At 35.4% G+C, this 16,373-nt stretch overlaps 1 protein-coding gene across 4 annotated transcripts in view; it reads right to left on the bottom strand.

Annotated features, from left to right (window-relative positions):
• The window catches only part of ANKS1B (ankyrin repeat and sterile alpha motif domain containing 1B), a 413,515-nt gene that overhangs the window by 208,438 nt on the left and 188,704 nt on the right, over nt 1-16,373 (bottom strand). For 2 of the 4 annotated variants that reach the window (XM_066319365.1, XM_066319364.1), the window contains exons 13-14: nt 7,623-8,203; nt 5,692-5,764 (exon numbers count right to left, since the gene is read on the bottom strand). In XM_066319365.1, coding sequence (XP_066175462.1) covers nt 5,692-5,764; nt 7,623-8,203 — 654 coding nt within the window. Of the gene's footprint in view, nt 1-5,691; nt 5,765-7,622; nt 8,204-16,373 lie in introns of those variants that run through there. The other 2 variants (XM_066319362.1, XM_066319363.1) reach the window with 1 other exon arrangement.

The raw sequence follows: 16,373 nt of genomic DNA on the forward strand, positions 1-16,373 counted from the left end.
AAATATAAGTAAACCGTGAGTCATGCACCTGCAAACAGCTACCAAGCTCCAACACAAACTTACTGCTGTGTATGTCTTGAAAGACTTCTAATTGTTGGGGTAAAAATTGTCTATAATTAGGCAAAGAAAATATGAATTTGCAGTGTTTCTTTTTTTTACTTTTTCGATGGGTTCTTGCTAAATCATGTTATTACAGTAGTCGCAGAATGATTACAAAATAGACTCAAAGGGCATAAATCAGTGACCTATTCCATTCTGACTTGAGCCAAGGTCAGTTATATCCCAACCATTACTCTTTCTCATTCTGGCAGCTATTCAAAAGTCTTGCAGATGCTGCTGAATGAAACCAAAGTTATAATCTTCCTAATAATCTATCTGGATGCTTCACTGTATCACCACTATAATTTTGTCCTGTGGAACAGAGGGAGATTCATTTTAGTTAGTTTTAGACAGCTACATCTGAGAAGCTCCTTTAAGGCACCAGTGCCATTTCCATGTGCTTCAGACATTTAGACATGATGAACAATAATAAAAAAGTGCCTGCTTATCTAGCTCAGCATTAATGGCTCAGATGTGCTCAATGCAGTCCACACTCCAGAAGTCTGAATTTATACATTACAAATAAAATTAATCTGTCTGACCTACCATTATTTTCATGCTTTCTTAACTAATTTGCAGGAAAAACAGATGAGACGGTGTCAAAATCCTAATACTGGACATCTACTGTTTTTCCCTTACCTAATATTTCCTATCCACTCCTAGAAGGGAATTAGATGGCTTTAATAGGTTTGCCCTTGGCAAATCTATATTGTTTAGTATTTATTTCTTCTAGCTACTTAAAAGTTTCTTAAAAGCAACTTTAGCTTAGTTCATTGACTTGCTTATTAATTGAAAATAATTCCCCACATTCTTCTTTCTTTCCTCTTTTAAAGATAAGTTCTATGTTATTCTTATTTAGTCTTTTGGTACCTGATACACTCCTCACAAGATCTCACAGAAAGACACTAATAGGCCTAAGTTTTGCAGACAGTTAAGAAATGTAACCTATATAGTCTGTTCTTTCCTTATCTACAACTGATGTTTTAGCTCTTAGGATTAACTGTGCATGTCATATGTTCACCGACAAGCTTTACAGTAAACTCATGTAATAAAAAATCATTTCCCTTCTCTGCACTTACTCCATGCACCACTTCCTTTCCTCCAGTAGCTCTCTTAGGTACTGAACATTTTTTCTTCTTCTTCTTCTATCTATTAATGTACTAGTATAATAATGTTATAATAAATCTTGCTTGCCTTTGCACAGGAGTGTTATTCCACCATGTTTAGTAAAGAGAGAAACTTTCCTCATTTTGCCTAAGGTGGAAGAAGAGATGAAAATTTAGCTCAGCTGGCCTTTTACATTTTCTTTTCTTCACACTGGTGAAGGATGTACTCTGGTCTTTGGTAGATTTCTGTTGAAAACCCCACAGATTTGTCTTGAACGTGTGCCCTATATAGTTCTTAAAATAAAATCTCTGAATTTGATTACATCTACCTTCTTCAGCATTTTTTTTCCTGGGCAGTCTGTCAAAGTAATCTCTTAAAAAAAATGGCAAATAAAACCCCCCATTACTATTATGTTCGATGTCTTTCGAAAAGCATCAAGAACAAATTCATTCTTTACTGCTTCCCTGGACACCAACAGATATTTAAAAGCTCTATCTAGTCATATTTTTGAGATCTCAAAACAGCTGTTTTTGAAATACAAGCCAAAATTTCCTCTCTTCTTCCCTTCTTCTACATGACTGTATTACTATATAGTATATAGTGATATATATGATAAAGTACCTACAATGTCAGTTTTGTTGTATAATCAAATTAATTCTTGTTTCCCTCGGGAACTCTTCAGTTAACTCTGCTCCTCTTTATTCTACTATTAGCATGCAAACAGCTAAGATACCTTGCAAACTGACCCATTACTTTCTCTAGTCACTTCTTTATTCTTGTTTTAAATAATCCCAGGGATGACACTGATTTTCAAGTTGCCTTACTTAAAATTATGATTTTTGTTCTTGCCAAATGGTTCTTATTTTAAACTTCTCTCAGGAGAGAGAAGAGTTACATTTAGGGTGCATCTGACTGATGCTAACCTTGGACATGAGATGAAAAACAATATTATCTTGGATCTTCAACTCCTTTATTCACTACCACAGAGCCTGATATGAACTTCTGATTTGCTAGGATAATTCTTGGCAGTACTATTATTATTCTTTATCCTATGCTAACGATTGGTGGAATCCTTTGTAATTTGGCAAAATTTGACTCTTTGAAGAAGCACATCAGCCATAATTTAAGTGCCAGGTGTTGCAGATGTTTCCACATCACCTTGAGTAGAAGATCATTAGCCAGCAGCACCTTTTATTTCCTCTTGGCAATGGGTATTTTTTATTCCCTAAGCTAGTGTTTGGGGTTTTTGTCATTATCAAGAGTTGTTCTTATTTGCTTCCTGGTCAGCACTCCAGCTGTCCTAATTTGTCAGAGGACATCAACAGTCCTCTTCTTCTCTGTAGTTTTAAGTTTTCTCCTCCAGTACCTGTAGTACTACTAAACAGAAGGTTCTGCTTTAATTCTTTTGTTCCTGAATGCACGCTGTAGATGAAATCCTCATAAGCATACTCAGGTTTGAATCCCTCCTTTTAGTGCTCCTCCAATCACTTCTTAAGAGATTTCCCTGGAGATATAAGAGAAGTCTTTCCAGATACCACCAGTAGGAAGATACAGGCCAAAGTTCTGGCAAGTCCATTCAAGAACTTCATCACAAGATGTCATCATTGTCTAATTTTAAATATAGCTATTTAATTATGACCATATGACATATTTCCTATCAAATATTTTTCACTGAGAATGAGATACTACGTAGTAAAAAAGCTCTTTATGTTCATGATTGAGAGAGTATTTGTGGTTGAATTTTACATATTTTTGCTTTTGTATGCAGTTCATGATAACATTGAAGTATAATACGAAGTACAGGACTAAGCAAATGCTGAAATGAAGGATTCCATAGGAAGCTCCATCTACTTTTCAGTATTATCACAAATTTTGTTGCTTGATAAAAAAGTTATTAGACAGTGAAGTTTCCTGAATACAGTGCTCAATAATCTAGATGCTTGCAGTTCAACAGTAGAAGTTTCTTTGATTTACACAGTCCAAACATTAAAAATATTATTTTTAAGCTTTACTGGATAAGATTCTTCCACACATATTCAAGTAAAACTAAAATTCCTCACAGTTATACATAACTGATGAAGTATTTCAAAATTATGGGGTTTTATATTTTATAATTAATTTTTATTCCTACGCATAGGCCAGATCTTTAATTTTGGCCATGTTATGTTTAAGAAGAAGCCTGCTAGCAGTAAGAAGGAAGAACTCTTTATTTCCTTCTAGATTATCTATTACTTGGTTATTACTTAAGACAATAAAATATAATATACTTGAAGTATACCATGTTTGATGTATGTAATGCATTTGATTCAATAATAGTTCCCTTTGCTTTGTTGTTTAAATTGTGTTTGACTGAATCTGGAAATGGTCAAAAGGAACGAAAAGTGGAAGACATACACGTGAAGCTGCATATATTCGGGTCTATAGTAGAAAGACATGTCTTTATTGCAAGCTGCATGTAAAGCAAAACTGACAAAATTTAAGGAAAGATAGCTGTATTTTGACTGCTTGATGTCTTAATTAAGAGCAAAATCAAATTATCATCTTAAACTAGCTAAAGACCATTAAGGAGTTGGCAGGAAAGAAAAGAAATATTGGTGTTCAGAATGCTGCACACTGAATAGAAAGTAAGTTAGGACTCAATGTCCACTCTAGGAAAAAAAGCAAAGAAAAGAGTAGGTCCCAGCTGCAAGAGTTGAAACACCAAATGCCATATTTCTATGCTAAGAAAAATAAGTTATGCAGTAGAAGTGCAAAATGGCTGAAGACAGAGTTGTGAGGTATTTTCTGATATTAAAAAAGTAGAAAATTAAAAGCAGTGGTCAGTCATAGCAACAGATACAGTAGTATTTGCACATCACTAAGTTATGGAAATTTTCAAACATATACTGTTACTGTCTCCATTTCATAGCTCTTACTTGCTCTGAAGCTTCTTACCCTACACCAAATTTTGCCTTTGGTGCCTGTGTGCTACTGTGGGAAGCTGACCCTGGCTGGATGCCAGGTGACCAGCAAGCCACTCCACCACTGACCTCCTCAGCAGGACATGGTAGGGAAGAAAATAAGACAGAAAAAACCCCCCTTGGGTCAAGATAAAGGCAGTTTAATACAGCAAAAGAAAATGCCTGTGTGAAACCAGGGGATTGTTGGAGAGGCAGCCTTGGTGCTGAGTGATATGTCCCCTCCCAAGATCTTGCCCAACCTCTCCCCACTGGCGAGGAGGGAGTGTTGGAGAGGCAGCTGTGGTGCCGAGTGAGCACCAGGGTGTTTGACAGGTGAACACCTTTCTAGCTACTATTGCAAAGAACTATGAAGGCTGCTGTGGGAAAGATAACTCCATCTCCAGCAGACCCATTACAACTACCACAATAAAATATAAGAAACACAAAATCCTGAATTATTTATAGTATCTTCAGAAATTATTCATTATCTCCTAACGTAGAGATTGTCTTCAAACAGTTCTGTTTTCCAACAGTGCAAGTTGCCGAAAGGACAGACTGCAACAGAACAACATGCCTAGCACTTCTCATGATATTGCCCCTTACTCTTTTTAGAAAAAAAAATAATAATCTGAGTTTGCTTGTTTTATCTGCAATTATATTTGCATTTAAATCAGTTATTTTCTCGTTACCTTAGATCCCCTTTTCACTCTAAGCTACTGTTAAAATAGCTGTGTCAATTATATTTAATTTGCTAAGACACAGTTTCCTCCTGTATATATGTAATGCTCCATGAAATGGACAGTTGTTCAAATATATCCTTTTCCAAATTTTAAATGATAAGGTACATAACAGCCTGTCTATATATAAACCCAATGCAATTTTTGCCAGTACAGCTGAGTTAACACAGCTTTGCCTCAGAACTAAATTATTTGGACATGCAAGCCAGTTTTCTCTACATGAGTTAGGGAGGAGACATAATAAAATGCTTTAAAAATTCTTATCAGCATAGTTGCACAGGTTTACACTGACAGACCAACAGGCTAGGCATGACATAGTTTTCTTAGAATTCTCCATGGGAGGGGAGGTTTTCAAATTTTTTTATCATTGGTAAGACCAGCCACTGTCTGTCAACAGCATTTTCAGCCCTGTGGCAAGTATTTCTTGTAGCATTATATAATAGTTTTTAAAGTGTGAGCAGTTATTAGATTAAATATACTCAGAGTTCCATCATTCCAAACAAAACCTCATCTGAAAAAGATTGTAAAATACCCCCCTAGAAGAAAGGCTTCAATACAAAGGCATTAATGGAGTACTTTTTTTGATAAGGTTTCAAAACAACATTAATGACTCCAAGATGCTATCTAAAGCAACAGCTCCAGGACATTGGGCCTAAAGCATCTTTAACAGTAAACAACAGAGATTCTGTTCATAGTTATTCAAAAGTCTACAAATTATTACAACACAGTGGGTTACTTAGCAATGTCTTCTCCACCGTTTCCCTGTGGACAATTGAGTCAAAATTTAATAGTTTGTTGTTTTTCCTTACTTGTAGTGTGATCTTTCATCTCCCCCAGTCCAGTATTAATTCCAGCATCTATCGAACTCATGATTTTATCAATCTACAAAAGAGAGAACAGTAAAACAACTGAGGGACCCCATCTTCAGTATTTTATTTTAGATTTTCATGCATAGATTTATGGCATAATTATTCTCATTAGGAAAAGGACAATCAAAATTGTAAAACACATGAATCAAAGGTAGACAATTAATTTCTCCACTTTGATTTTTATTTTGCAATATTTGTATGCTAGCAAAAACTAAAGCTTGGGACGAGTATTTCTTTTTCCATGGTAGAGTTCCTTACATACTGATGGCTCTGGTCATCTAGATATGATCACTAGTGGTTTATTTAAGCAGTAATATTAATGAATAAAAAAATTATCTTGTATGTTCTAAAGTATTTAAAATACACACAATTAAATCAATTGTTCATTTAATATTTCCAGAGATTTTCCTAGCCCCTTTTTTTTTTTCCATCTGCCCCAAGGGCACTAAATAGGTATGAAACATAGTTGTGTCCCAACATTCCACAGAATAACATTCTCTGTGAAACAACACTGTGCTGATCCCAAAACTTACTTGCATGTTTCTAAGGGACATTGAACTTTCTAGGTAAAAACCACTGTATCTATTTTATTTTCTGTAAGATCAGGACAAATCAAAAAGTGAATCAAAAGGTTGCTGTGGACTAAGAAGGTAGACAAAGAGAAACACACTTTACCAAGCTTAATATTACGACTAGCAGGAAAAGTATGTATTAGTCATTGGCAACAGGAGAAAGTCTGGCAATATGACAGAATCTGCAGATTGACCATTCATACTATATATATATATGGTACTTTTTTTACTCTTAATATCAAACTTGATGACCGTGTAGAAAGGCAAACCTGGGCCTGACTCTAATTAGGATTTTATAATAACATATCCAAGTTGTAAAGATCAAAAGCTGATATCCTTAGTACAACTCCACTAAGAGAGTATCTCCTTTACAATGAAAAGTGCCTTAAAATGTCCTATCAAATCAGACATTTAGGCTAGCTTGAAACATTTTCCTAGAAAAATAACCAACCATGTAATCAAACTCTGCATTCTTTCTGAACACAATACCACTCTGGAGATACATGCATTTCCCCACCACAGTAAAGAGAAGTGCTCACTTCTCTGTAGGAGCAATAAAGATCTAAACATTGCACACTCTTAATTTACCTCAGTGAGATGGGTACTTCTGTGTCTACAAAGAACCATATAAATTTTTGAAATTCAGCACAGGGAAAAAAATTAAACAACGTGTCTAAAAATTAATTAAATTGAATTCTAAACCTAAAATAAAGTCTCTCATATAAGCAAGCATGTGCACTACAAATTCAGTGTGGAAATTTCTGTTAGTAGGCCTGAATTCATTGCAGACCCACTTCACACAGCAGCCAGGTATGTGCCAAGCATTTTGTACACAGGCTACATACCAGTTGGAGGATGCAATACATAAGGAGGGCTTGTAGAATGCCCAATCTACTCTCTATTGCTGCCATTTTCTCCTGGCTCTTGCTGATGGGCACTACCATGGTGGAAATAATTAGCAAATATATAAACAATAGCCACAGTTACTAAGGATTTTACCAATATTATTATTGTTAGCAGTGAGGGCTTTAGTAGACAATAACGTCAGTGCCACAGAAAATTGCAGAATTACTTCTGGTTAACTTCATTCACCAGGGAAACAATGGTTTATTGAGTGGGCAGCATTTGAACAGAAATGCTTCGCATTTTGTGCCAGCTGTTGAACTCCCATGCAGTACACTGTGACATTCTCTCTAAGGCTTTGCAGTGTGGAAGATTCACTTTTTATTTTGTCTCTGAAACAAAAACAGTAACAGTGTCTTCACAAGACTGCAGTACTTAAAAAATGAAAAAACTTACTTCTTCCCATTCTGACGTGAAAGAAGGTGTTCTCTCCGAATTCCCTTTGGAGCACTGTGGCTTTGGTGTGGGTTCACTCCAATTGCTTCTTGCTTTTTTATCATTTGGTGGATGGGTGATAAGATTAGAATCAGATTTTGAAACATTTTTGCACAAATGCATTTCCAGCAAGGTCTTTGGTAAAGATCGTATTCTGCCCAGCGTGCACGCTCGCTCCACAAATCCCCCAGTGGTAATAACCCATTGTTCACTTATCCGTGGCGTGCTAACCAGGGTATGATTTTCTGCTGGTTTATTTTTAGTATGAAATATGGTTCTGTTTACAATTGGTGGCTTTTTTTTCTTAACAGGATGATCAGAGCTGCTTTCTTTCCGAAGCTGTATCTGCTGTGCTGCACTCTTGCTCAAAATGCTTTTCTCCAGTGGCCCACTGCACAGGTTTACTTTGCTGTACAGCTGGAGTGGATTTTCAGGTGGGTCACATGCAGGTGATGATCCATGAAGTAAACCTGCAAACTGCTCAGTGGGGTGTCCTTCAGGAAGCTCACTTTCAGTGGATGTTTCACCCTGGCCACATTGCTCTGAAATGAGAAGTACCTTGTAAACATAAAAGGGTGATAAGACACTGCAAACAACAAAATGCTTACTCTCCTCAAAATTAGTTTTTAATGCTGCTTGCCACATTCTTATGCAAAAAAACAAAAGACAATTATGCCATGAAATGAATTATTATTCTCTTTAAAAAAATCTTAAATATGACTGTTTTATCCTGACTGAAATGTCTGCTGCTTGAAGAAGAGCCAACAGTGCTCAGTGCTATATGTAAGTTCCATGAAAAAACAAATTTATAAGATAAAATAGGCCATTGCTATTCCATCAGCTTGATAATGTCTCTTCTAATTTGCTATTGAGTTGAAATGCACACAAATTACACAGTTTAGTATGATGAATTAGGTAGTTCGTTTGTAGGTGGTAAAATACGTGAAGAGCCATTATTGTCAGGAGTATTCTTAGTAATTTTTCTTTTTATAGCCATTATAATAATAGTGAATTTATACTATGATGCCTTTTTTACTGATAGTCTCTAAGGAATAGATCTGAGCATTGGTTATACTTTTGGGAACTTTTGAGAATAGTAATAGTAACCATTGGGAAAAAGAACACAAAATCAAGTCTTCTCAAACGTGCTTTATATGCAACTTAGTACATACATGCACACAAAAAGAAATCACAGAAAATGCATTTCTTTGGCAAGGTTTAGAGTGAATTATTAAAATTTTATAGCTTTTATTTACACTTGTTACTGAAGAACTAGGAGGGGGTGCAAAAGGAGGCCTGCGCTGACTCACTTTAAGTGTTGGTGTGGTTAACATCCCTCTATCAACATGGCATTAAGTCAGCATGTTCTAGTCAGAATAACTGTGTCCCTACTAATGGTCACATCTCTATAACTACTTTGTTAAAGATAAATTAATCTCATTCTTTCTAGAAGTTGTCCTAGACTGACTCTAACAGTAGGACTCCGTGCACAGCAGTAGCTACTACAAAAAAAAAAAACTTGAGCATAGTGTTGTGGCATAATTTGCAAAGATATTGAGCAGTTTTCTCTAATTAACTAAAATATCTGCTGGCAAAAAAAAACCCCAATCAAATCTCAAAATATCCTTTCTAAAAGAAAGCAGTCCTTGACTTTTATGAATTACAGAAGAAAGATTTTGGTGAGTACTTCAAAACTTCATCAACTCTTTTACTAGTCAGCATCTTAAAAATATACAATTAAATGTTTTTCTATATATGATAAATTCTAAGAACCTAAGAAAATACACTTTTCTTCTTTGAGAAACAATTGACTAGAATATACACTTCAGACATTTTGCAAAAAGATGTGAGGTGTTATGGAGAAGGGTTAAATGTAGGACGTAACAGAGCTTAAGGGATCAATAAACCCAGAAAGATTTGGTTTAGGGGAAAAATTCAGGGGAAGAGGAGGACATGGGGCATTCTCTCTTTGATTTCTGAAAGTTGCTGATTTATACATATGTCTGCAATTTTGAAGGTGAATTGAAAATCAGCAAAAAATTATGCAAATTGTTACTGGCTTTGGTGGTTTTCCTTTACATGAAAAACTCAGTAGCTGAGATTCTGCTCCAGATTAAGAGACCTCATTTTTCTACATAGGTAGGAAGCATGTCAGCTCCCACTACAGTCAGAAATCAGATTAATAAAATGAATGGAACCTATCACTCCCTGTACTCTGTTAATTGGGTTAACTACATTGCCAGCAACTTAGGGGAGACAGCAATCAGTTTGTGTTCAGATACCTACATTTATATATCTCAGTCATGAACTGAATCCTATTTTGATGTTCCAGACAGGTATCTTATAGCTGAGTATTAAACTAATTGAAGAGATAAATATTTTTGTCAGGACAAAGTCAACAAAGAGGCATAAATGAGGAAAAAGTAAAGCTTACAGAACCTGGATTGCAATTTCACTACTAGCTTTGCTACATCTATGTTACTAAAGAGTACTGGCCAATAGCTACTAGGATCTAAAGAATTACTAGCCTCATGTCCTTTAAATTGAACTCTCCTCCTTCTCAAGACAAAGCTCATCCATCCAAATAATTACTGGGAATAATCTCTGATCTCAGCTAAAACTTGCACTGTGCCTGGGCACCTTCTAGGCAGGTCTATTTAGTGTTGGCTAAAGACTGGCAAAACCCAAAATGTTAAACAGTACCGACTGCCAAGCACCAGTGGCATCTCATCAAAATCTCAAATTGATTTTGCTCAATTTACTGCTGTAAATAAAGTAAGTTCTTACTGAAAACTTCCATTCCCCTGTGGTCAGTGAATACATGTACTGACCACTAGAAAGTGTGTGTGTGTCGCTTACTTTCCAGCAGTGTTGCAGTGACAGCATATCAAAATATTAATTCTGGTTGCTTTGATAGTTGATGTGGCAGCATTTTACCATGTATTTTAAGATTCCAAGTATATTGTATGAGCCCCTTTCAGTGTAATCTTTCACAACAGTTACTGTACTGTGTGCACACAAGTATATATATTCTACTTTAGATATAACTTTCCTCTTAAAAATACCCACACAAGTACTTTATGGAAGTCAGGAAAAACTAAAACAAAGAGTGCTTGTGCACCCATTAATCTTCTAATGTGTTAGCAAGTACTCTATTTCACTTTTTATAAAATCACTACAAGTTTTCAAAAATACCCTGTGTATTTCACTTGGTGTTCAGAATGAAGTTTGCTTAATGAAGAAGAAACGCCTCAACATTTTTATTGCATCATAGAACTGTTCAGTTTGGAAAAGGCCTCTAAGATCATCAAGTCCAACTGTTAAACCAGCACTGCCCAGTCCACCACCATCACCAATCCATGTCCCTAAAGGTCACATCTTCACATCTTTTAAATATCTGCACATCTTTTAAATTACTGCACAGCATCTAAATTCTTTTTTGAATATCAAGTTCTTTAACAGCTTCTCAAATTTTTATTATGTCCATTATCTATGGGGTACACAAACATGAACTCATCTGTCCTTCTAAGGTGAGACTGTAATGCGATATTATACTAACTTGAAAAATGGGAGATAAAGCACAAGGATACAACAGTGAAAGTGTAGAAATGTTTGGGCATCTGATTTGAGATTCCTTAAGATTTTCTTTGTTCAGAGTATAAAACATTTTTTAACACAGAATGTTTCTGAAACATGGTTACTATTCATTACAGTAGACCAAAAACAATCAGACCCCTAATGTGTCGAATTTGTTACTCAAAAACCGAGGAACATGTTTAATGACTACTTGTGTAACCTTTGGTCTGTCTTGACCAGAGCAACAAAAGCTCTGGCACAGAGTATTCTCTCTGTTGCTTTCAGCTGCCTCAGCTGTTACTTCTTCTCTTTGATACCTTTTGCTTTTAATAACAGCTTTGTTAATTATGTGACAAAGTAAGCAAAGATCTCATAGCTATACCTTCTTCACCTCATCATTTTGAGCAATGCAAACCACATGTATACCAGGCAAGAAAAAAGACTAGGGCTGTCTGGGGAAAAAATCCATGTGTTGTTATGAAGGTTAAGAAGCAAGCAGCATCTCATGCTGTCTGCACCCTTGGGTAGTTTCAAGACCTGGTTAGGAAAAGACATGTCTGATCTCATGATGACAGTCCTGCTCCAAACAGGAGGATGGACTAGAAATCCTCCAGACATCCAACAGTTTAATGAACCAATTATAATTCTGAATCTTATGGCTTTTGAACTGGTAACTGTTAAGATTAATGCTCTTCAAATACTGACTTGTATTATTATTTTAGTTTCCTAATGCAGTTTATGTTTAATACTTTTATGTTCAGCAAATAAGTAGAGTGTAGAGATGGACTATAGCACGGCTCCTAATAGTTTAGTAGCCTAGCACACCCAGTCATGTTCTAAAGAAATCATTGAAGGAAAAAAAAATAAACCATACAACAGATAATCACAAAATAATTTCCTAGAATACATTTTTCTTTCTCATTCCAAGTTAGTATTTGTTGATCTAAGATCTGAAACATAAGATGTTAAATAACCTCATCAAAGTGCACCATTATCTAAAAAAGCAGATTCATTGTTCATGGGAATATCCAAGACCTCCATCTCAAGAACTTAAAGAATGATAAGCTTTACACAGGATAATGGTACTATTATACCCTTGCTAAAATATGAAACTTTATAAAAAATTTAAATTCTAGCTCTTAATAATGACCCATCTCTGAGATAGATTTTTTTATTGTTGCATATTTCTGTCATAAATGTCAAGAAAAGATACTGAAATCAATATTTCTCCTGAGGCTTAGTAGTAATGCACAAAATGTGATATTTTATACATTATTTTCTGGTTTTAAACATATCAAAATAATTCTTGTTTTGAATATTGTTGTGTATTGAAAAAAACCCATGCTATTAAACCTTTTATTAATTAATATATTTTAATTTCTTCTTATTGTTATTCTTATTTCAACAAATTAACTGGCACTAAGAATTTATATAAACAATTACATTACATAGGTCTATACTCAGTGAACAGTCATTTAATAACACCAGGTTTCTTTTTGCACAGGCATTTGAGTAAGCATTAGGACAAGGAACTTTAAGAAAGAGGGAGGGATACAAGGGAACAGGAGAAGTTCAAGCTCTTGGACTCAATCCCAGTGGAGAGAAGCATTCAGCTTAAAAGTACTTTTTTTTTTTTTCTTTTTGCAAGTACATTTATTTTTGTAATTAAAAAAAAAAAAAAAAAAAAAAAGAGCCGATAGAAATAGATCTTGCTTCCTTACCAGATACTGCTTTTCTTACCACTTTATCTTTTTACTTGTAAATAGTATCATAAATACCAAAACAAAAACAGATGTCATTTCTACAGAACTTTAGAGTTATTACAAGTGCACGTACAGCCTATCCATCTGAGCAGATTACTTCTGAAATTCACTGTGATACTGCCATATCTGTGTTACAAGGAAAACATTTACATTTGGAACTACAAATAAATTCAGTTATGCCATAATCTCAAAGCCACAGATACATATTGCTATTATCACCAGTTTATATACAACCAAACTGGTATTTAGGCAGCAGATTGCAATTCAATCAGCTATTTATTTTCACAATGATGCACCCCAGCACAGTTGCTTGTGGTACATATATAGAACTCTGCAGAATACCACTTCTCACTTTCAGGATTTGAGAGTTATAATTTACAGATGCTTCATCAAACTCAGATATTTTTTCCTAATTCTGACTCCAAGACTGCAGAGCACATTAAGAAAATCAGAAGCATACTGAATACTGTGAATTTCGCATTCATGTAAAATTGGAAATTGTCTTATTCACTTTTGTATCTCAAGAGATTCCATGTTCCAAACTAAAGGACATTCAGGAGAATAACAGTTGTTAATAACCATAATGAAAAGAGCTGTAATAGATAAATTATACTGACAGAGTTAGATCTTTAACAGGCATTGCTGTTGCCATGGCACAAAATTTTTAATGTAAAATAAAAATCCACTAGAAAATTGTTCTATAGCTATGGTAACAACTGTATTGTGACATGATTATTCTATTCAAGTTCTGTTTTCATTTGATCCACAAAGTGGATGTTTTTAGCATCACACTTTGCACATGTGTAATATCTTCCCAAAAATGTATTCTGAATTCCCTTTTCCCCACATTCAGTTGACTGCTAAAACCAACAGTCAGAACTGAATAATATTTGGAAACTACCCTCTTATAGAAGGATGGGTAAGCATATTTGCATAGTCAAGATTGCTGTGTAGACACTAGAATACCCTCAGTAGTGAGGATATCAGTTATATTGACAAAGTGATATAAAAGGGGATGATCAGCAAGAAAAGGTGTAAGAGAAAATTCACAGCATTTGAAAACAGAGGTAGCAATATTCAGGAAGGCATTATTTCACATAGCAAACAACACCGTGCTCTGACCAAGCTACAGATCTTTAATGGCAGCACTTTGGCCACAGATACCTTAGATGAGGCAAAGCAATGTTTTCTCACTCAAGTAAAAGTTTTACTTTTACTGGGAGATAGAATAGGATTACTAAGCAAGTGATGAAGACTGTGGGCTTCTACTGTCACCAGCAAAAACACAGAAGAGGAGCAATAATTTGCAGCCAGATTGCAGTTTCTTCTTCTGCTTATTCCTAAATCTGGAGAAACCACCAGAAAGTGATTGGCAAGGTTGCTGTTGATGGTCTCCAGGCTCTGTGCCCAGGTTCCAGCACTGCCAGCTTCTCAAAACCCATTCTCTTAGAAATCACAGTGAGCCTCCCTGTGGGTTGGGAGTTTGCTCTTACAAGCTTCAAAACTGCCAATTCACCCCTTAGCGTCGCAGTCTGCACTTAACTCTGTACTGAGGGGTTTGACTGCCTCATTGTCTCTACCTTGATAGTTTCACTGTCCTCATCCATTTCACAATGACCCATCAGGAATGGAAAAGACAAGAAAGATTTTCTGGGAAAGATATCTCCATATGGAGTTTTCTGAATATTGCTTGCCAGCATCTAACAAATTAAAAAAAACCTTTGGGTGAGGAAGGATATTAGGCAGGTATAACTGCTAATTCCAACCACATTATAATGCCTAAATATAGTCCTTGCCCAAATTTTCAGCAATAGCAGTGCAATCTGGTACAAACAGAGTTAATTTTAGCTCTTATTGAGCTGTTTTCTCGCTTCTGTACATCTTAAGATTTTTTTTTCTGATATATGTATGTTCTGTATTTGAGGAGGATATGAATGTAATTTCCACAATCACATAAAGGGTTAACATTTTGCTGCAAAATTCAACACAGACAAAAATAAAGAGCTGCAGCTGCCACCTCCATAATGCTGTTTCCATGAGGATTTCTTTCTATGTGACTATATAAGGCATGGTTCCTAGACATCTTAAAGACAGACAGGCACTCATGAACCATCACATTTTACAGCATAAAATTCTGCCTTATGCCTGCCCATGAAAATAAGGATTCTTCAGAAAAATAACATGCTAACATTTTTATGGACTAAACATATCAGACAGATAAAATAATGGTCAACATCCCCCAGGTGAAATACTGGATGAATTCAACACTCACATTCATAAAACTCTGCTGGAATGTTTCAGCTCTGCCATGCAGCAAAAGTAAAAAGAAATCCTCTCAGCATGGCTTTGTAAATTTCAGTGAATGTTTCATAAGAAATTCTGAGAGGTGAATGGCAATGGATGTAAAATGTAATTCTGCAGAGAGATCACATGTAATCACATAGAGAAATTCTGTGGGGATCTTTTTTGTCAGCAGAAAGCAGTTGAGTGGGTTGTGGCTGTGCTCAGAAATACATGTTAATTTGACAAGGTAATACAGCAGGGCAGAGTAATACAAGAGGAAAACTCGGTGACACTTAATAACCAAAATCAGTGAAAAACAATATCAATGTGATAGATGAGCTCTTGAAACCATATCCTTTTGTTGAAGACTATAAAAAACCCCTGTTGCATGTTTCACTTTCCACATGCAGAAAAGGAATGACAAATTCCTCCACCAAGTGGGAACAAAACTTGCTAATATTCAAGGCAAAAGAAACTAAAAAACAGTGGATGATTCTCAGAAGAATGTTTCTAAAAGGAGACACTGCACTACAATTTCATTTAAAAGGAACTATTTGCCCTAGCAACAAATCAGTTTCCCCCAGCATGAGACAAGACCAGAAAGCAAAGTGTATGTTCTGTCATTTGCACTGACCATACATTTCTTTTTTCTAGCCTCGATATTGAATATATTTCTGATCAGAGCAGTATTTTTAGATATTTCAGTTTTTCTCTTTCCTCATGTCGCATACAAGATCATCTATGCTCTTTTTCAAGTTATGCTTCAAATCCAGAAAGAATGGAATTGGTGTTTTCATAAGAAATAATGGAAATAAAGGCTCCCTTCCCCAAATGGCTTCTTTCAGTTTTTTTCTAAATCTCTTGTTAGGTTGAAGGGACAAAAAGTGTACAAAAACTAATAATGTCTAGAAAATATCTCTGGCTGTAAACGAAATTTCAGTTCTAGATGTAGGAAACATTTCCATGTACAGTCACGGAAAATTACATTCAGACTTTCAACTCTATGTGGAACATTCACTGAAATTTTATATAATTGCTCACATGTGACTGTATTGAAACTAATCACAAAAAATCATAGTCTTTCAGCAAG

The sequence above is a fragment of the Sylvia atricapilla genome, chromosome 5 (genome assembly GCF_009819655.1).
Source record: "Sylvia atricapilla isolate bSylAtr1 chromosome 5, bSylAtr1.pri, whole genome shotgun sequence".
Lineage (NCBI taxonomy): Eukaryota > Metazoa > Chordata > Aves > Passeriformes > Sylviidae > Sylvia > Sylvia atricapilla.